Source organism: Centropristis striata, chromosome 2 (assembly GCF_030273125.1).
Source record: "Centropristis striata isolate RG_2023a ecotype Rhode Island chromosome 2, C.striata_1.0, whole genome shotgun sequence".
Taxonomy (NCBI): domain Eukaryota; kingdom Metazoa; phylum Chordata; class Actinopteri; order Perciformes; family Serranidae; genus Centropristis; species Centropristis striata.
Genome location: NC_081518.1, coordinates 3,491,354 through 3,512,166, shown reverse-complemented (window position 1 = coordinate 3,512,166; position 20,813 = coordinate 3,491,354). Strand labels below are relative to the sequence as shown.

At 40.4% G+C, this 20,813-nt stretch overlaps 1 protein-coding gene across 2 annotated transcripts; it reads right to left on the bottom strand.

The window, feature by feature from the left end:
- Window positions 1–600: 600 nt before the first annotated feature.
- Window positions 601–14,904, bottom strand: LOC131991307 (golgin subfamily B member 1-like). 2 transcript variants are annotated; one of them, XM_059356667.1, is made up of 3 exons: window positions 7,155–14,904; window positions 2,010–6,971; window positions 601–1,967 (listed from the first exon to the last, which is right to left on the bottom strand). In XM_059356667.1, the coding sequence occupies exons 1-3, from the start codon at window positions 14,760–14,762 to the stop codon at window positions 714–716; spliced, it is 13,824 nt and encodes a 4,607-aa protein (XP_059212650.1). In that variant the 5' UTR covers window positions 14,763–14,904; the 3' UTR covers window positions 601–713. The 2 variants fall into 2 exon arrangements, with proteins under 2 accessions (XP_059212650.1, XP_059212658.1); XM_059356675.1 differs by having other exon boundaries at window positions 601–2,618; window positions 2,661–6,971.
- Window positions 14,905–20,813: the final 5,909 nt, after the last annotated feature.

Below are 20,813 nucleotides of genomic sequence, written 5' to 3'. Positions count from 1 at the left end.
TTTTTAAAATTAACTTTTAAGATTTTATAGGGCTCTACTGGCTGCTACTTGATCTGAGGCTGCACAATTTTCACCTTTAACCCTCTGAAATCTTGGGCTATTATTTCCGTTAAAAAATCTGTTAAAAAAACATTTACCATGCCATGTTGGTCAGTTATCAGTTTTTTCAGCGCAACCTCACCTATATGTCCTGATAATTCATTTTGAACTTTGACTTACTTGATCAAAATTTTGAACCCAAAAGAAACAAAGGAAAACGTAAAATCTGATCTTGAAAATTATGTTTCACACACAGAAATGTACATGTTTCAAATATGAACAAAGGTTGCAAATATAACATATAACAGGTAAAATGAGGATAATATCTAGTTCTATATTTTTATACTAAATATATTTGACATTATCTCTGGTTTTACTTGGCTGAATATAATTTTTAAAAAATCTGGTATGGAGTTTCAAGCCAGAACTTTAGAGGGAAGCTGATGGCAAAACTCAATGTTGCTTCATTTTTATGTCTTCATGTCATGAAGAAGTCATGTTCAGCTGCTTTCATGGACTCCAGAGGGTTAAAAATCACTTCCCAAGACATTTATTTAAAAAGAAAACGACATTTATTATGTAACCATTGTTATTATGTACACTTATTAATATTTAATTGTCCCTCCACATCTTCACCGACAAACGCCGACATCCTACATCTTCATTGCTGTCTGTCAGGTCAGAATGAGCGCCATGGTCTCACACAGGTAGTGGCGTTTGCCAACACAGACAACGTCATCCCAGGATTTTAACCAATTCTTGACTCCGATTTGTTTTGGCGGGACAATCCCAACACAGTCCTGTCCTAGCCGCTCTTTGTCCCATTCAGCTATGGCATTATTCGGCTCCTTGTCCCTCCAGTAAATAAGATTTTTATGGACTCTCTTGCCATTGATCCACACGTGGGAGCCCTCCTTCACCATGTCCTGCAACCCGATCCACACTGAGTGGACGAGATCATTAGGGTTATTCTTTACATACTGAAAGGTCATGTTGGTCAAGAATGCCTGGTCTTGGGCATTCAAAACAACAGCCAGGTCTCCCCCCACGTCAATACACGTCCTGCGAGCATTTTCCCACTTCTGTGTGTCCCGGGAGTGGAAGAAGCAGCGTGAATCGTACTCCGTCCAGCCGGGCAGGCAGCGAGAACACTGCAGCGTGTCCTTGTCGCAGTATCTCCAGAGGAAGGACAGTCTGTGGGAGAAGAGGATTGAACGCTTGTGTTGATTTTCTGCTTGCAGCTGCATGGAGGTTTGTTGTTCATTGCTTAACTGCAGCTGCAGGTTTTTGCTTTCTGCAGACATCACGTGGATGATGCTCATTGATTTGTTCAGAAGCAGTTCCAGTTCTCTGTTATCCTCCACCACGAGGTTATACTTGTCCTGCATAGAAGTTAGAAATTTGTCCAGCTCTTTGTTCTCCTCTTGCAACTGTGTTCTTTCTTGCGTTGTGTTCTTTAAAAGCAGGCTCAGCTGGGTTTTTTCTGCAGACAACAAGGTATAGTTGTAACGTGTTGCGTCTATTACTAGCTTCAGTTGGCCATGCTCACTTTCCAGAAGGGTTAATTTTTGATAGTTGGTGTTCAGAAGTTGCTCCAGCTCACTTTTCTCATCTTGCAACTGCGTTGTTTCTTTCAATGTGTCTTTCAACAGCAGGTTCAGTTGGGTTTTTTCTTGCTCCGTGTCTTTCAGCAGCAGGTTCAGTTGGGTTTTCTCTTGCTCTGTGTTCTTCAAGAGAAGGTTCAGCTGTTTTTTTTCTGCAGACAACAAGGTGACGTTGTAACGTGTTGCGTCTATTACTAGCTTCAGTTGGCCATGCTCACTTTCCAGAAGGGCTAATTTTTGATAGTTGGTGTTCAGAAGTTGCTCCAGCTCACTTTTCTCATCTTGCAACTGCGTTTTTTCTTTCAATGTGTCTTTCAACAGCAGGTTCAGCTGGCTTTTTTCTTGCTCCGTGTCTTTCAACAGCAGGTTCAGTTGGGTTTTCTCTTGCTCTGTGTTCTTCAAGAGAAGGTTCAGCTGTTTTTTTTCTGCAGACAACAAGGTATAGTTGTAACGTGTTGCGTCTATTACTAGCTTCAGTTGTCCATGCTCACTTTCCAGAAGGGTTAATTTCTGATAGTTGGTGTTCAGAAGTTGCTCCAGCTCACTTTTTTCATCTTGCAACTGCGTTTTTTCTTTCAATGTGTCTTTCAACAGCAGGTTCAGTTGGGTTTTCTCTTGCTCTGTGTTCTTCAAGAGAAGGTTCAGCTGTTTTTTTTCTGCAGACAACAAGGTGACGTTGTAACGTGTTGCGTTTATTACTAGCTTCAGTTGGCCACACTCACTTTCCAGACGGGTTAATTGTTGATAGTTGGTGTTCAGAAGTTGCTCCAGCTCTTTGTTCTCCTCTTGCAATTGGGTTTTTTTAGCAGACAACAATGAGAAATTGGACTGTATTGCATGCATGAGCAGGTTCAGTTGCCCATACTCACTTTCCAGAAGGGTTAATTTTTGATAGTTGGTGTTCAGAACTTGCTCCAGCTCACTTTTCTCATCTTGCAACTGTGTTTTTTCTTTCAATGTGTCTTTCAACAGCAGGTTCAGTTGGGTTTTGTCTTGCAATGTGTCTTTCAACAGCAGGTTCAGTTGGGTTTTCTCTTGCTCTGTGTCCTTCAAGAGAAGGTTCAGATGGGTCTTTTCTGCAGACAACAAGGTGAAGTTGTTCTGTGTTGCATGCATGAGAAGGTTTAGTTGGTCATATTCACTTTCCAGAAGGCTAAAGTTTTGATAGCAAATTTGCAGAAGTTTCTTCTGGCCTTTGTTCTGCATTTGCAAAAGTGTTTTTTCTTGCATTGTGTCCTTTAAGACCAGGTTCTGCTGGTTTTTTTCAGCAGACAACAAGGTGAAGTTGGACTGTGTTGCATTTATTTCCAGTTTCAGTTGGCCATGCTCACTTTCCAGAATGGTAAAGTTTTGATAACAGATTATCAGACGTTGCTTCAACTCTTGGTTCTTCTCTTGCAACTGTGTTGTTTCTTCCAAAGTATCCTTCAAGAGCAGGCTCAGCTCATTTTTGTCTTGCATCGTGTTCTTTAGAAGCTGGTTCAGGTGGCTTTTTTTTGCAGACAACAAGGTGAAGTTGTACTGTGTTGCGTTCATTACCAGCTTCAGTTGGCCACACTCACTTTCCAGAAGGGTGAGTTTTTGAGAAGTGTGGTTCAGAAGTTGCTTCAGGTCTTTGTTTTGCTCGAGCAAAAGGGTTTTTTCTTGCAATGTGTCCTTCAAGAGCAGGTTCAGCTGAGTTTTTTCTGCAGACAACAAGGTGAAGTTGGACTGTGTTGCATTTATTACCAGCTTCAGTTGGCCATGCTCACTTTCCAGAAGGGTTAATTTTTGATAGTTGGTGTTCAGAAGTTGCTCCAGCTTAGTTTTCTCATCTTGCAACTGTGTTTTTTCTTTCAATGTGTCTTTCAACAGCAGGTTCAGTTGGGTTTTCTCTTGCTCTGTGTTCTTCAAGAGAAGGTTCAGATGGGTCTTTTCTGCAGACAACAAGGTGAAGTTGTTCTGTGTTGCATGCATGAGAAGGTTTAGATGGTCATATTCACTTTCCAGAAGGGTAAAGTTTTGATAGCAAATTTGCAGAAGTTTCTTCTGGCCTTTGTTTTGCACTTGCAAAAGTGTTTTTTCTTGCATTGCGTCCGTCAAGAGCAGGTTCTGCTGGGTTTTTTCAGCAGACAACAAGGTGAAGTTGGACTGTGTTGCATTTATTTCCAGTTTCAGTTGGCCATGCTCACTTTCCAGAATGGTAAAGTTTTGATAACAGATTATTAGACGTTGCTTCAGCTCTTGGTTCTTCTCTTGCAACTGTGTTGTTTCTTCCAAAGTGTCCTTCAAGAGCAGGCTCAGCTCATTTTTATCTTGCATCGTGTTCTTTAGAAGGAGGCTCAGCTGGCTTTTTTCTGCAGACAACAAGGTGAAGTTGTACTGTGTTGCGAGCATGAGAAGGTTTAGTTGGCCATACTCACTTTCCAGAAAGGTAAAGTTTTGATAGCAAACTTGCAGACGTTGCTTCATGTCTTTGTTCTGCACTTGCAACTGTGTCTTTTCTTGCATCGTGTTCTCCAACAGCCGGCTCAGTTTGGTCTTTTCAGCAGACAACAAGGTGAAGTTGTAACGTGTTGCGTTCATGAGCAGCTTCAGTTGGCCACACTTTGGAAGGGTGAAGTTTGGGTTAGTGGAGTTCAGAAGTTGCTTCAGCTCTTTGTTCTCCTCTTGCAACTGTGTCTTTTCTTGCATTGTCTCCTTCAAGAGCAGGATCAGCTCGGATTTCTCTGCAGACAACAAGGTGAAGTTGTACTGTGTTGTGTTCATGAGCATGTGCAGCCTGTCATATTCATTTCCAGAGATTGTGGGATTTTGGTAAGTGTAGTTCAGAAGATGCTTCAACTCTTTGTTTTCCACCTGCAGCTGTGTCTTTTCTTGCATTGTGTTCTTCAGGAGCAGCTTCAGTTGGCCATACTTGATTTCTAGAAGGTTGAAGTCTGGGTAAGTGGAGTCTAGAAGTTGTTTCATCTCATTGTTCTCCACCTGCAGCTGTGTCTTTTCTTGCATTGTGTCTTTCCAGAGCAGGCTCAGCTGGGTATTTTCTGCAGACAACAAGGTGAAGTTGTAATGTATTGCCTTCATGAGTAGCTTCAGTTGGCCACAGTTACTTTCTGGAAAGGTGACGTTTGGGCAAGTGGAGTTCAGAAGCTGCTTCAGCTCTCTGTTCTCCTCTTGCAACTGTGTTTTTTCTTCCAAGAGCAAGAGCTGGTTCAGCTGGTTTTCTTTTGCAGTCTGCAAGGTAAGGTTGTACCTTGTCAGAAGTTGCTTCAGCTCTTTGTTCTCCTCTTGCAACTGTGTCTTTTCTCCCAATGCGTTCTTCAAGAGCAGGTTCAACTGGGTTTTTTCTGCAGACAGCAAAGTGAAGTTGCACGGAGTTGTGTTCATGAACATCTTCAATTCTGCAGACAGCAAGGTGAAGTTGCAAGGAGTTGTGTTCATGAACAGCTTCAGTTGGCCATGGACATTTTCTGGAAGAGTGAAGTTCAGAAGATGCTTCAGCTCTTTGTTTTCCTCTTGCAACTGTGTTTTTTCTTGCATTGTCTCCTTTAAGACCAGACTCAGCTTGGTTTTCTCTGCAGACAACAAGGTGAAGTTGTACCTTGTTGCATTCATGAGGAGCTTCAGTTGGCCACACTTTGGAAGGGTGAAGTTTGGGTAAGTGGAGTTCAGAAGTTGCTTCAGCTCTTTGTTCTCCTCTTGCAACTGTGTCTTTTCTTCCAATGCATTCTTCAACAGCAGGTTCAGCTGGTTTTCTTTTGCAGACACCAAGGTAAGGTTGCACCTTGTTGTGTTCATGAGCAGCTTCAATTGTCCATGCACATTTTCTGGAAGGGTGAAGTTCAGAAGTTGCTTCAGCTCTTTGTTTTCCAACTGCAGCTGTGTCTTTTCTTGCATCGTGTTCTTCAACAGCAGGCTCAGCTGGGTTTTTTCACCAGACAACAAGGTAAAGTTGTAACGTGTTGCGTTCATGAGCAGCTTCAGTTGTCCACACTTTGGAAGGGTGAAGTTTGGGTAAGTGGAGTTCACAAGTTGCTTCAGCTCTTTGTTCTCCTCTTGCAACTGTGTCTTTTCTTCCAATGCACTCTTCAAGAACAGGTTCAACTGGGTTTTTTCTGCAGACAACAAGGTGAAGTTGTACTGACTTGTGTTCATGCACATCTTCAGTTGGCCATGCTCACTTTCTGGAAGGGTGAAGTTCAGAAGTTGCTTCAGCTTTTTGTTTTCCAACTGCAGCTGTGTCTTTTCTTGCATTGTCTCCTTCAAGAGCAGGCTCAGCTCGGTTTTCGCTGCAGACAACAAGGTGAAGTTGTACCTCGTTGCATTCACGAGTAGCTTCAGTTGGCCATGCTCACGTTCTGGAAAGTTGGCATTTGGGTAAGTGGTGTTTAGATGTTGCTTCAGCTCTTTGTTTTCCTTTTGCAACTGTGTCTTTTCTTCCAATGCATTCTTCAAGAGCAGGTTCAGCTGGTTTTCTTTTGCAGACACCAAGGTAAGGTTGCACCTTGTTGTGTTCATGAGCAGCTTCAATTGTCCATGCACATTTTCTGGAAGGGTGTAGTTCAGAAGTTGCTTCAGCTCTTTGTTCTCCTCTTGCAAGTGTGTTTTTTCTTGCATTGTCTCCTTCAAGACCAGGCTCAGCTTGGTTTTCTCTGCAAACAACAAGGTGAAGTTGTATCTTGCTGCATTCATAAGGAGCTTCAGTTGGCCACACTTTGGAAGGGTGAAGTTTGGGTAAGTGGAGTTCACAAGTTGCTTCAGCTCTTTGTTCTCCTCTTGCAACTGTGTCTTTTCTTCCAATGCATTCTTCAACAGCAGGTTCAGCTGGTTTTCTTTTGCAGACATCAAGGTAAGGTTGCACCTTGTTGTGTTCATGAGCAGCTTCAATTCTTCATGCACATTTTCTGGATGGGTGAAGATTAGAAGTTGCTTCAGCTCTTTGTTTTCCACCTGCAGCCTTCTCTTTTCTTGCACTGTGTTCTTCAAGAGAAGGTTCAGCTGGGTCTTTTCTGCAGAGAGCAAGGTGAAGTTGCACTTTGTTGCATTTATGAGCTGCTTCAGTTGGCCATACTCATTTTCTGGAATGGTGAGGTTCAGAAGTTGCTTCAGCTCTTTGTTCTCCTCTTGCAACTGTGTCTTTTCTTGCACCATGTTCTTCAACAGCAGGCTCAGCTGGGTCTTTTCAGCAGACAACAAGGTGAAGTTGTAACGTGTTGCGTTCATGAGCAGCTTCAGTTGGCCACACTTTGGAAGGGTGAAGTTTGGGTAAGTAGACTTCAGAAGTTGCTTTAGCTCTTTGTACTCCTCCAGCAACTGTGTTTTTTCTTGCATTGTCTCCTTCAAGACCAGGCTCAGCTTGGTTTTCTCTGCAGACAACAAGGTGAAGTTGTACCTTGCTGCATTCATTAGGATTTTCAGTTGGCCACACTTTGGGAGGGTGAAGTTTGGGTAAGTGGAGTTCACAAGTTGCTTCAGCTCTTTGTTCTCCTCTTGCAACTGTGTCTTTTCTTCCAATGCATTCTTCAACAGCAGGCTCAGCTGGTTTTCTTTTGCAGACATCAAGGTAAGGTTGCACCTTGTTGTGTTCATGAGCAGCTTCAATTCTCCATGCACATTTTCTGGATGGGTGAAGATCAGAAGTTGCTTCAGCTCTTTGTTTTCCACCTGCAGCTGTCTCTTTTCTTGCACTGTGTTCTTCAAGAGAAGGTTCAGCTGGGTCTTTTCTGCAGAGAGCAAGGTGAAGTTGCACTTTGTTGCATTTATGAGCTGCTTCAGTTGGCCATACTCATTTTCTGGAATGGTGAGGTTCAGAAGTTGCTTCAGCTCTTTGTTCTCCTCTTGCAACTGTGTCTTTTCTTGCATTGTCTCCTTCAAGACCAGACTCAGCTTGGTTTTCTCTGCAGACAACAAGGTGAAGTTGTACCTTGTTGCATTCATGAGCAGCTTCAGTTGGCCACACTTTGGAAGGGTGAAGTTTGGGTTAGTGGTGTTCAGATGTTGCTTCAGCTCTTTGTTCTCCTCTTGCAACTGTGTCTTTTCTTCCAATGTGTTCTTCAAGAGCAGGTTCAACTGGGTTTTTTCTGCAGACAGCAAGGTGAAGTTGTACTGAGTTGTGTTCATGCACATTTTCAGTTGGCCATGCTCACTTTCTGGAAGGGTGAAGTTCAGAAGTTGCTTCAGCTCTTTGTTTTCCAACTGCAGCTGTGTCTTTTCTTGCATTGTCTCCTTCAAGAGCAGGCTCAGCTCGGTTTTCTCTGCAGACAACAAGGTGAAGTTGTACCTTGTTGCATTCGTGAGGAGCTTCAGTTGGCCAAGCTCACTTTCCGGAAAGTTGACATTTGGGTTAGTGGTGCTCAGATGTTGCTTCAGCTCTTTGTTCTCCTCTTGCAACTGTGTCTTTTCTTCCAATGCATTCTTCAAGAGTAGGTTCATCTGGTTTTCGTTTGCAGACACCAAGGTAAGGTTGCACCTTGTTGTGTTCATGAGCAGCTTCAATTGTCCATGCACATTTTCTGGAAGGGTGAAGTTCAGAAGTTGCTTCAGCTCTTTGTTTTCCACCTGCAGCTGTCTCTTTTCTTGCATAGTGTTCTTCAACAGCAGGCTCAGCTGGGTCTTTTCAGCAGACAACAAGGTGAAGTTGTAACGTGTTGCGTTCATGAGCAGCTTCAGTTGGCCACACTTTGGAAGGGTGAAGTTTGGGTAAGTGGACTTCAGAAGTTGCTTCAGCTCTTTGTACTCCTCCAGCAACTGTGTTTTTTCTTGCATTGTCTCCTTCAAGACCAGACTCAGCTTGGTTTTCTCTGCAGACAACAAGGTGAAGTTGTACCTTGTTGCATTCATGAGCAGCTTCAGTTGGCCACACTTTGGAAGGGTGAAGTTTGGGTAAGTGGAGTTCAGAAGTTGCTTCAGCTCTTTGTTCTCCTCTTGCAACTGTGTCTTTTCTTCCAATGTGTTCTTCAAGAGCAGGTTCAGCTGGGTTTTTTCTGCAGACAGCAAGGTGAAGTTGTAGTTTGTTGCATTCATGAGGAGCTTCAGTTGGCCATGCTCACTTTCTGGAAAGTTGACATTTGGGTAAGTATAGTTCAGAAGATGCTTCAGCTCTTTGTTCTCCTCTTGCAACTGTGTCTTTTCTTGCACCGTGTTCTTGAACAGCAGGCTCAGTTTGGTCTTTTCAGCAGACAACAAGGTGAAGTTGTACCTTGTTGCATTCATGAGGAGCTTCAGTTGGCCACACTTTGGAAGGGTGAAGTTTGGGTTAGTGGTGTTTAGATGTTGCTTCAGCTCTTTGTTCTCCTCTTGCAACTGTGTCTTTTCTTCCAATGTGTTCTTCAAGAGCAGGTTCAACTGGGTTTTTTCTGCAGACAGCAAGGTGAAGTTGTACTGAGTTGTGTTCATGCACATTTTCAGTTGGCCATGCTCACTTTCTGGAAGGGTGAAGTTCAGAAGTTGCTTCAGCTCTTTGTTTTCCAACTGCAGCTGTGTCTTTTCTTGCATTGTCTCCTTCAAGAGCAGGCTCAGCTCGGTTTTCTCCGCAGACAACAAGGTGAAGTTGTACCTTGTTGCATTCGTGAGGAGCTTCAGTTGGCCAAGCTCACTTTCCGGAAAGTTGACATTTGGGTTCGTGGTGCTCAGATGTTGCTTCAGCTCTTTGTTCTCCTCTTGCAACTGTGTCTTTTCTTCCAATGCATTCTTCAAGAGTAGATTCATCTGGTTTTCTTTTGCAGACACCAAGGTAAGGTTGCACCTTGTTGTGTTCATGAGCAGCTTCAATTGTCCATGCACATTTTCTGGAAGGGTGAAGTTCAGAAGTTGCTTCAGCTCTTTGTTTTCCACCTGCAGCTGTCTCTTTTCATGCATAGTGTTCTTCAACAGCAGGCTCAGCTGGGTCTTTTCAGCAGACAACAAGGTGAAGTTGTAACGTGTTGCGTTCATGAGCAGCTTCAGTTGGCCACACTTTTGAAGGGTGAAGTTTGGGTAAGTGGACTTCAGAAGTTGCTTCAGCTCTTTGCACTCCTCCAGCAACTGTGTTTTTTCTTGCATTGTCTCCTTCAAGACCAGACTCAGCTTGGTTTTCTCTGCAGACAACAAGGTGAAGTTGTACCTTGTTGCATTCATGAGCAGCTTCAGTTGGCCACACTTTGGAAGGGTGATGTTTGGGTAAGTGGAGTTCAGAAGTTGCTTCAGCTCTTTGTTCTCCTCTTGCAACTGTGTCTTTTCTTCCAATGTGTTCTTCAAGAGCAGGTTCAGCTGGGTTTTTTCTGCAGACAGCAAGGTGAAGTTGTAGTTTGTTGCATTCATGAGGAGCTTCAGTTGGCCATGCTCACTTTCTGGAAAGTTGACATTTGGGTAAGTATAGTTCAGAAGATGCTTCAGCTCTTTGTTCTCCTCTTGCAACTGTGTCTTTTCTTGCACCATGTTCTTCAACAGCAGGCTCAGCTGGGTCTTTTCAGCAGACAACAAGGTGAAGTTGTAACGTGTTGCGTTCATGAGGAGCTTCAGTTGGCCACACTTTGGAAGGGTGAAGTTTGGGTAATTAGAGTTCAGAAGTTGCTTCAGCTCTTTGTACTCCACCTGCAACTTTGTTTTTTCTTGCATTGTCTCCTTCAAGAACAGGCTCAGCTTGGTTTTCTCTGCAGACAACAAGGTGAAGTTGTACCTTGCTGCATTCATGAGGAGCTTCAGTTGGCCACACTTTGGAAGGGTGAAGTTTGGGTAAGTGGAGTTCACAAGTTGCTTCAGCTCTTTGTTCTCCTCTTGCAACTGTGTCTTTTCTTCCAATGCATTCTTCAAGAGAAGGTTCAGCTGGCTTTCTTTTGCAGACACCAAGGTAAGGTTGCACCTTGTTGTGTTCATGAGCAGCTTCAATTGTCCATGCACATTTTCTGGAAGGGTGAAGATCAGAAGTTGCTTCAGCTCTTTGTTTTCCACCTGCAGCCTTCTCTTTTCTTGCACTGTGTTCTTCAAGAGAAGGTTCAGCTGGGTCTTTTCTGCTGAGAGCAAGGTGAAGTTGCACTTTGTTGCATTTATGAGTTGCTTCAGTGGGCCATACTCATTTTCTGGAATGGTGAGGTTCAGAAGTTGTTTCAGCTCGTTGTTCTCCTCTTGCAAGTGTGTTTTTTCTTGCATTGTCTCCTTCAAGACCAGACTCAGCTTGGTTTTCTCCGCAGACAACAAGGTGAAGTTGTACCTTGTTGCATTCATGAGGAGCTTCAGTTGGCCACACTTTGGAAGGGTGAAGTTTGGGTTAGTGGTGTTTAGATGTTGCTTCAGCTCTTTGTTCTCCTCTTGCAACTGTGTCTTTTCTTCCAATGTGTTCTTCAAGAGCAGGTTCAACTGGGTTTTTTCTGCAGACAGCAAGGTGAAGTTGTACTGAGTTGTGTTCATGCACATTTTCAGTTGGCCATGCTCACTTTCTGGAAGGGTGAAGTTCAGAAGTTGCTTCAGCTCTTTGTTTTCCAACTGCAGCTGTGTCTTTTCTTGCATTGTCTCCTTCAAGAGCAGGCTCAGCTCGGTTTTCTCCGCAGACAACAAGGTGAAGTTGTACCTTGTTGCATTCGTGAGGAGCTTCAGTTGGCCAAGCTCACTTTCCGGAAAGTTGACATTTGGGTTAGTGGTGCTCAGATGTTGCTTCAGCTCTTTGTTCTCCTCTTGCAACTGTGTCTTTTCTTCCAATGCATTCTTCAAGAGTAGATTCATCTGGTTTTCTTTTGCAGACACCAAGGTAAGGTTGCACCTTGTTGTGTTCATGAGCAGCTTCAATTGTCCATGCACATTTTCTGGAAGGGTGAAGTTCAGAAGTTGCTTCAGCTCTTTGTTTTCCACCTGCAGCTGTCTCTTTTCATGCATAGTGTTCTTCAACAGCAGGCTCAGCTGGGTCTTTTCAGCAGACAACAAGGTGAAGTTGTAACGTGTTGCGTTCATGAGCAGCTTCAGTTGGCCACACTTTTGAAGGGTGAAGTTTGGGTAAGTGGACTTCAGAAGTTGCTTCAGCTCTTTGCACTCCTCCAGCAACTGTGTTTTTTCTTGCATTGTCTCCTTCAAGACCAGACTCAGCTTGGTTTTCTCTGCAGACAACAAGGTGAAGTTGTACCTTGTTGCATTCATGAGCAGCTTCAGTTGGCCACACTTTGGAAGGGTGATGTTTGGGTAAGTGGAGTTCAGAAGTTGCTTCAGCTCTTTGTTCTCCTCTTGCAACTGTGTCTTTTCTTCCAATGTGTTCTTCAAGAGCAGGTTCAGCTGGGTTTTTTCTGCAGACAGCAAGGTGAAGTTGTAGTTTGTTGCATTCATGAGGAGCTTCAGTTGGCCATGCTCACTTTCTGGAAAGTTGACATTTGGGTAAGTATAGTTCAGAAGATGCTTCAGCTCTTTGTTCTCCTCTTGCAACTGTGTCTTTTCTTGCACCATGTTCTTCAACAGCAGGCTCAGCTGGGTCTTTTCAGCAGACAACAAGGTGAAGTTGTAACGTGTTGCGTTCATGAGGAGCTTCAGTTGGCCACACTTTGGAAGGGTGAAGTTTGGGTAATTAGAGTTCAGAAGTTGCTTCAGCTCTTTGTACTCCACCTGCAACTTTGTTTTTTCTTGCATTGTCTCCTTCAAGAACAGGCTCAGCTTGGTTTTCTCTGCAGACAACAAGGTGAAGTTGTACCTTGCTGCATTCATGAGGAGCTTCAGTTGGCCACACTTTGGAAGGGTGAAGTTTGGGTAAGTGGAGTTCACAAGTTGCTTCAGCTCTTTGTTCTCCTCTTGCAACTGTGTCTTTTCTTCCAATGCATTCTTCAAGAGAAGGTTCAGCTGGCTTTCTTTTGCAGACACCAAGGTAAGGTTGCACCTTGTTGTGTTCATGAGCAGCTTCAATTGTCCATGCACATTTTCTGGAAGGGTGAAGATCAGAAGTTGCTTCAGCTCTTTGTTTTCCACCTGCAGCCTTCTCTTTTCTTGCACTGTGTTCTTCAAGAGAAGGTTCAGCTGGGTCTTTTCTGCTGAGAGCAAGGTGAAGTTGCACTTTGTTGCATTTATGAGTTGCTTCAGTGGGCCATACTCATTTTCTGGAATGGTGAGGTTCAGAAGTTGTTTCAGCTCGTTGTTCTCCTCTTGCAAGTGTGTTTTTTCTTGCATTGTCTCCTTCAAGACCAGACTCAGCTTGGTTTTCTCCGCAGACAACAAGGTGAAGTTGTACCTTGTTGCATTCATGAGGAGCTTCAGTTGGCCACACTTTGGAAGGGTGAAGTTTGGGTAAGTGGAGTTCAGAAGTTGCTTCAGCTCTTTGTTCTCCTCTCGCAACTGTGTCTTTTCTTCCAATGCGTTCTTCAAGAGCAGGTTCAGCTGTTTTTTTTCTGCAGACAAGGTGAAGTTGTAGTTTGTTGCATTTATGAGGAGCTTCAGTTGACCATGCTCACTTTCTGGAAGGGTGAAGTTCAGAAGTTGCTTCAACTCTTTGTTTTCCAACTGCAACTGTGTCTTTTCTTGCACTGTGTTCTTCAACAGCAGGCTCAGCTGGGTCTTTTCAGCAGACAACAAGGTGAAGTTGTAACGTGTGGAGTTCATGAGCAGCTTCAGTTGGCCACACTTTGGAAGGGTGAAGTTTGGGTAAGTAGAGTTCAGAAGTTGCTTCAGCTCTTTGTTCTCCTCTTGCAACTGCGTCTTTTCTTCCAATGCATTCTTCAAGAGAAGGTTCAGCTGGTTTTCTTTTGCAGACACCAAGGTAAGGTTGCACCTTGTTGTGTTCATGAGCAGCTTCAATTCTCCATGCACATTTTCTGGAAGGGTGAAGATCAGAAGTTGCTTCAGCTCTTTGTTTTCCACCTGCAGCTGTCTCTTTTCTTGCACTGTATTCTTCAAGAGAAGGTTCAGCTGGGTCTTTTCTGCTGAGAGCAAGGTGAAGTTGCACTTTGTTGCATTTATGAGCTGCTTCAGTTGGCCATACTCATTTTCTGGAATGGTGAGGTTCAGAAGTTGTTTCAGCTCGTTGTTCTCCTCTTGCAAGTGTGTTTTTTCTTGCATTGTCTCCTTCAAGACCAGACTCAGCTTGGTTTTCTCTGCAGACAACAAGGTGAAGTTGTAACGTGTTGCATTCATGAGGAGCTTCAGTTGGCCACACTTTGGAAGGGTGAAGTTTGGGTAAGTGGAGTTCAGAAGTTGCTTCAGCTCTTTGTTCTCCTCTTGCAACTGTGTCTTTTCTTCCAATGCGTTCTTCAAGAGCAGGTTCAGCTGTTTTTTATTTGCAGACAAGGTGAAGTTGTAGTTCGTTGCATTTATGAGGAGCTTCAGTTGACCATGCTCACTTTCTGGAAAGGTGAAGTTCAGAAGTTGCTTCAACTCTTTGTTTTCCAACTGCAGCTGTGTCTTTTCTTGCACTGTGTTCTTCAACAACAGGCTCAGCTGGGTCTTTTCAGCAGACAACAAGGTGAAGTTGTAACGTGTGGAGTTCATGAGCAGCTTCAGTTGGCCACACTTTGGAAGGGTGAAGTTTGGGTAAGTAGAGTTCAGAAGTTGCTTCAGCTCTTTGTACTCCTCTTGCAACTGTGTCTTTTCTTCCAATGTGTTCTTCAAGAGCAGGCTCAGCTTGTTTTTCTCTGCAGACAAGAAGGTGAAGTTGTACCTTGTTGCATTCACGAGTAGCTTCAGTTGGCCATGCTCACTTTCTTGAAAGTTGACATTTGGGTAGGTGGTGTTCAGATGTTGCTTCAGCTCTTTGTTCTCCTCTTGCAACTGTGTCTTTTCTTCCAATGCATTCTTCAAGAGCAGCTTCAGCTGGTTTTCTTTTGCAGACATCAAGGTAAGGTTGCACCTTGTTGTGTTCATGAGCAGCTTCAATTGTCCATGCACACTTTCTGGAAGGGTGAAGTTCAGAAGTTGCTTCAGCTCTTTGTTCTCCTCTTGCAACTGTGTTTTTTCTTCCAATGTGTCCTTCAACAGCAGGCTCAGCTGGGTCTTTTCTGCAGACAAGGTGAAGTTGCACTGTGTTGCATTCATGAGCAGCTTCAGTGCGTTATGCTCATTTTCCAGATGGGTGAAGTTCAGAAGTTGCCTCAGCTTGTTGTTCTCTGCTTGCAACTGTGTTTTTTCTTGCATTGTCTCCTTCAAGAGAAGGCTCAGCTGGGTCTTCTCAGCAGACAGCAAGGTGAAGTTTTGCTTTCCCATCAGATGTAATTCTGCTGTCAAACTTTGTTGTTTGTTTATCTGAGCAGAGAGGGCACCAGTCACTCCACAAAGAAGCACTGTCAGAATCGCAATCACTATCACTTGCCAACTGGATTGCAGTCTCGTCACAAAGCTGTTTTGAGTCTCTGCTCTGCCTTTTTCATCCTCAACTTCTGTGGCAATTTTTGGTGGTTCCTCGCCTCCAACACTAAGAGCAAAAAAAAGAAAGAATCAAGAGTTGCTAGGATAAACAAAATTCCCATCTTTATCATTTTTGCAAAAACTTTTTTTTTTAAACTTTTAATTTTCTGTTTGACATAGTTGTAAGGCAATCTTTAATGACCTTTTCTATTTACACAAAACAGTAACAAACATGCTGGGTGTAAACCTAAGTAATGTTTAGGAGGGAAACATCAAGATTTGATTTATTTGTGAAATTAAATTGGGCTCAAGTCTTCAGGAGGGGCAATAAGGTAACATTTTACACTCAGTTTGAAAACCGTGAGCTGGTAGAAGATGCATTAAATTCATTGCAGAGCGATGAGAGATAAACCAGACAATAACTAGACATGGTTCAAAGAAGCATCTGTCACAATCACAATCACTTGCCAACTGGATTTCGGTCTCTTCACGTAGCTGTTTTGAGCCTCTTCTCTATCATCTTCAACTTCTGGTGGTTCCTTACCAGGCGGTCCACCTCCAACACTAAGAGGGGGAAAAAATGAATCAAGAGTTGCTAGGATAAACAAAATTCACATCTTTATCATTTTTGCAAAAACTTTTTTATAATTGGCTGAGTTAATCTATCAATCAAAGGAAAATGTGACAAAAGTTCAATGAAAACTGAATTATTGAATAAATACATGAAGCATGTGCAGTGGTTCCCACATAAAGAAAACACAACTCCCATTCAGTCGTTTCTAACCAGACCCCTAGTTAACTCTTGTTTTATTTGTGGTTGACTAAACAAACAGAAATGTCTTATTTCCAGTAAGATTTCTACATTGATTTTCACATTTAATGTTTGATCGGCAGCATTTAAATTATGTCCTCTTGGGCCCTCTTCTTTTGTAACGGTACAATGGTTTTCTGACTGGAATTGTCGCCACATTATGCAAATCAATCACAATCACTTGCCAACTGGATTGCGGTCTCTTCATGTACCTGTTTTGAGTCTCTACTCTATCATCTTCAACTTCTGTGGCAATTTTTGGTGTTTGCTCACCAGACTGTTCACCTCCAACACTAAGAGCAAAAAAAAAAAAAGAATGAATCAAGAGTTGCTAGGATAAACAAAATTCACATCTTTATCATTTTTGCACAAACTTGTCTCCTTTGTGATTGATTAAACAAACAGAAATGTCTTTTTTCCATTAAGATTTCTATGTTGTTTTTCACATTTAATGTTTGATCTATCTATCTATCTATCTATCTATCTATCTATCTATCTATCTATCTATCTATCTATCTATCTATCTATCTATCTATCTATCTATCTATCTACCTATCTATCTATCTATCTATCTATCTATCTATCTAAAATTGTACAGAAGCACTGTCAAAATCACAATCACTTGCCAACTGGATTGCGATATCTTCACATAGCTGTTTTGATTCTCTACTCTGCCTTTTTCATCCTCAACTTCTGTGGCAGTTTTTGGTGGTTCCTCACCAGATTGTTCACCTCCAACACTAAGAGCAAAAAAAAAAAATACTCAAGGGTTGCTAGGATAAACAAAATTCAGATCTTTATCATTTTTTCCCAAAACTTTATATTTGGCTGTGTTAATCTATCGATCAAAGGAACTCTTGTCTCCTTGTAGTTGACTAAACAAACAGAAATGTCTTATTTCCATTAAGATTTCTACATTGTTTTTCACATTTAATGTTTGATCATGTTTGAGCATTTAAATTATGTCCTCTTGGGCCCTCTTCTTTTGTAACGGTACAATGTTTTTCTGACTGGAATTGTCGCCACATTATGCTTATCTTGTTAAACCAACACCTAGTATTCAGAAGTGGATTAAAAATCAATCACAATCATTTGCCAACTGGATTGTGGTCTCTTCATGTACCTGTTTTGAGACTCTACTCTGACTTTTTCATCTTCAAGTTCTGTGGCCATTTTTGGTGGTTCCTCACCAGATTGTTCACCTCCAACACTAAGAGCAAAAAAAAAAAAAGAATGAATCAAGAGTTGCTAGGATGAACAAAATTCACATCTTTATTATTTATGCACAAACTTTTTATATTTGGCTGAGTTAATCTATCGATCAAAGGAACTTTTGTCTCATTTGTGGTTGACTAAACAAACAGAAATGTCTTATTTTCCATTAAGATTTCTACATTGATTTAATGTTTGATTGGCTGCATTTAAATTATGTCATTTAGGGCCCCCTTCCTTTGTAACGGTACAATGGTTTTCTGACTAAAATTGTCGGCACCTACTGCTTATCTTGTTAAACCAACTCATAGTAATCAGAAGTGGATAAAAAAAAACAAGCATTCATTCACATTCTGTTTTCTCAACATTTGGTTATAATTTGTTATACATTTGGATGGAAAGCTGGCTCACAACACCATTCATCACCTAATAAACTGAAGGCAGGTCCTGTTGGTATCTAATCTGAAATGCTTTCTTTTTTTACTTGTGTGACATAGTTGTAAGGCTGTCTTTAATGACTTTTTATGTACCTGTTTTGAGCCTCTACTCTGCCCTTTTCATCTTCAACTTCTGTGGCAATTTTTGGTGGTTCCTCACCAGACTGTTCACCTCCAACACTAAGAGCAAAAAAAAAAAAAGAATGAAGAGTTGCTAGGATAAACAAAATTCACATCTTTATCATTTTGCAAAAAAAAAAAAAAAAAAAAAAAATTCTATTTGGCTGAGTTAATCTATCGATCAAAGGAAAATGTGACAAATAATGAATGAATAATGAATAAATACATGAGGCATGTGCAGTGGTTCCCACAAAAAGAAAACAGAATCTCTGGAGTCCACTTTTCCAGAAGTTTCCATTTCCAATTTAGTGCGTCAACTCTTTTTCAGCAATGGTTAAAATTACCAAGACCAAGGGTTAGGGTTACATGATTTTACTTTTTTGGCATAGATTTTTCAGATTGTGCCGTGTTGTTTCAACATTTTTAATGCATTTTTTTGTCTTGACTTTTTTGGTGTGATTTTGGGCTATTTTTTGTGTGTTTTTTTGTAATTTTTTTGTGTGTTTTTATCTGTGTTTTTTGTAATTTTTTTCATTTTTTTGTGCTTTTTGTCATTTTTGTGTGTGTTCTGTGTGTTTTTATGTTTTTTTTTGTAATTTTTTGGTGTGTTTTGTGTGTTTCTTGTGTGTTTTTAATGTGTGTTTTAATGTGTGTGTTTTTTTGTAAAAAAAATAAATAAAAAGTGGTTTTTGTATGTTTTTTATTTGTGTTTTTTGTAATTTTATGTGCGTTTCTGTTTTTTGAAAGGGTTAAATTATAGTGGGCCGAGAGGGTTACGTTTCTATCAAGTTTTAAGAAACTAAAATTAAGTTTTCCAAGCAAAATTAGCAACATTGCACTTAAAAAATGTTCAGTAGCCTCAACTTAAGAAAATGACTGATGTAGTTGCATGAATTAAAAACATTCCATGTTTCACACCTGAACATACAGGAATCACAGACTGCCCTACAACAACAACTTCTCTCTTTTTTTGGTGAATTATCCCACCTTCTGCTTATCTCGATAAACAATCTCCTAGTCATGAAAATTTAGTTATAATTTGTAACACATTTGAATTAAAAGCTGCCTTGCTGCAGCATTGCTCACCTAAAGATCTGATAGGACTTAAAGGTACAGTCCCCCCCCCCCAAATCAAAAAGACATTTTTCTTCTTATCTCTACTATTTATCAATCCAGATTGTTTTAGTGTTATGGAGTTATGTCTCCCTTTTCTTGAATATAATGGGTCTAAACGTTAGATGGCACTTCATTTTGCTTGTTATGATTAAAAATAATATATATCATCAAACTTTATTGCAGACTCCAACGTCCAAATAGACATAAAACATACAACACATACAACATAAAACAAACATACAGTGTAAAAAGGCGTTATAACACCTAATATTAAAAAAGTGCTTATGCAAATTCAATAAAAAGGCATCTTATAAATAATGGCAGTAAAAAGCGGCATATAAAAACAGTGCTTACACTTCATATAAAAGACACAAATACCAGTGATGTCAAATGGTGTAACCACAAAAGAATGATAAGACAAAGGAAATAAAGGAAACATTTATTGTGACCTTTTTGAATCTGGCACCCAACAAATACCCCATTTAAAAAAAAAACTAAAACTAAAAAAGACTAAACTAAATCCAAGCATTTTGCAATAAATAAAAAATAATTAAAACTAGCAAACTCACTCAAAAAACTAATTAAAACTAACTGAATTAGAAAAAAAAATCACAACGAAATTAAAACTGAAACTAATGAAAAATCCAAAACTATTATAACCTTGGCAGCAGCTCAATATTATCACCCAATATTACCTTGTCCTATACATTATTAAATCCAAAAACACATATTAATCCTTTGAACACTTTAACAGAAAAGTTGAACTGAGATTTGAACTGTTTGAAGTTTGAACTGAGAACTTTGTTTTGATTTGATTTGAGTTTTGTGATTTTGTTTTGAAGTTACCATAGCAACTATCTGTGCCATGTAATCACATGTATTTGAAGTCATGATTAGCATGCCTTTTATTGAGCAAAATTAAAACTGTACAGACAGAATGATGCTGTTCTCAAGCTGTGGATTACTGTCATGGAAAGTAAGTCAAACATACAGAATCTGCAGTTTTCATCTTCATGTCAGAGAAACAAACTTCCCTAACAGAAATATGTTGCATCAACAGCACGGGCACCAGAGAAACAAGCAAAATCTGCAACAGTGATTCACTTAAACTGTACATTTAGTTCAAAATAAACAATTGAGGAAAGTTTTATTTTGCTTTTTTGCTTCCATAGTGTTAACTAGAAACAAATAATACATATATAGTCCATAAAGGCTTGTAATCTTGTACAAAGTTTGTAGTAAGGACTCATTTTCACATTATTATAAGTGTCTTATTATAAGAATTTGAAATGTTTGCACATTTCAATTTCTTTGGACTGCATTTTAATGTCAGATTTCTGCAAACTGCAACATAACGTTACAAACAAAATGTTTCACATCATCTCTTTAACTCCTCCTCCCTCCCTCTAATGCAGCAGCTCAATATTATCACCCAATATTACCTTGTCCTATGCATTATTAAATCCAAAAACACATATTAATTGTTTAAACACTTTTAAAACTCAGAAAAGAAAAAACAGAAAAGTTGAACTGAGATTTGAACTGTTTGAAGTTTGAACTGAGAACTTTGTTTTGATTTGATTCTTGTTTGTGTGATTTTGTTTTGAAGTTACCATAGCAACTATCTGTGCCATGTAATCACATGTAATTGATGTCATGATTAGCATGCCTTTTATTAAGCAACATTATAACTGTACAGACAGAAAGATGCTGTGCTCAAGCTGTGAATTACTGTCATGGAAAGTAAGTCAAACATACAGAATCTGCAGTTTTCATCTTCATGTCAATGATGTTTTGCCCATTTTGTGGAAACCATTTGAGTCTTCTACCACGGTTTTGCATTTTGTGTGGATGGTCTCTGCCAGAGATAGTTTGTAAAAGTGTTTCAGAGTTTGTAAATTTGTTTCAGAGTTTGTAAAAGTGTTTCAGAGTTCATAAAAATGTTTTGAATTTCTTAAATTTGTTTTCTAAAATGTAAATTTGTTTGAGTATTTGTAAAAGTGTTTCAGAGTTTATAAATTTGTTTTCTAAAATGTAAATTTGTTTGAGTATTTGTAAAAGTGTTTCAGAGTTTATAAATTTGTTTTCTAAAATATCAATTTGTTTGAGTATTTGTAAAAGTGTTTCAGAGTTTATAAATTTGTTTTCTAAAATGTAAATTTGTTTGAGTATTTGTAAAAGTGTTTCAGAGTTTTTTAATTTGTTTCAGAGTTT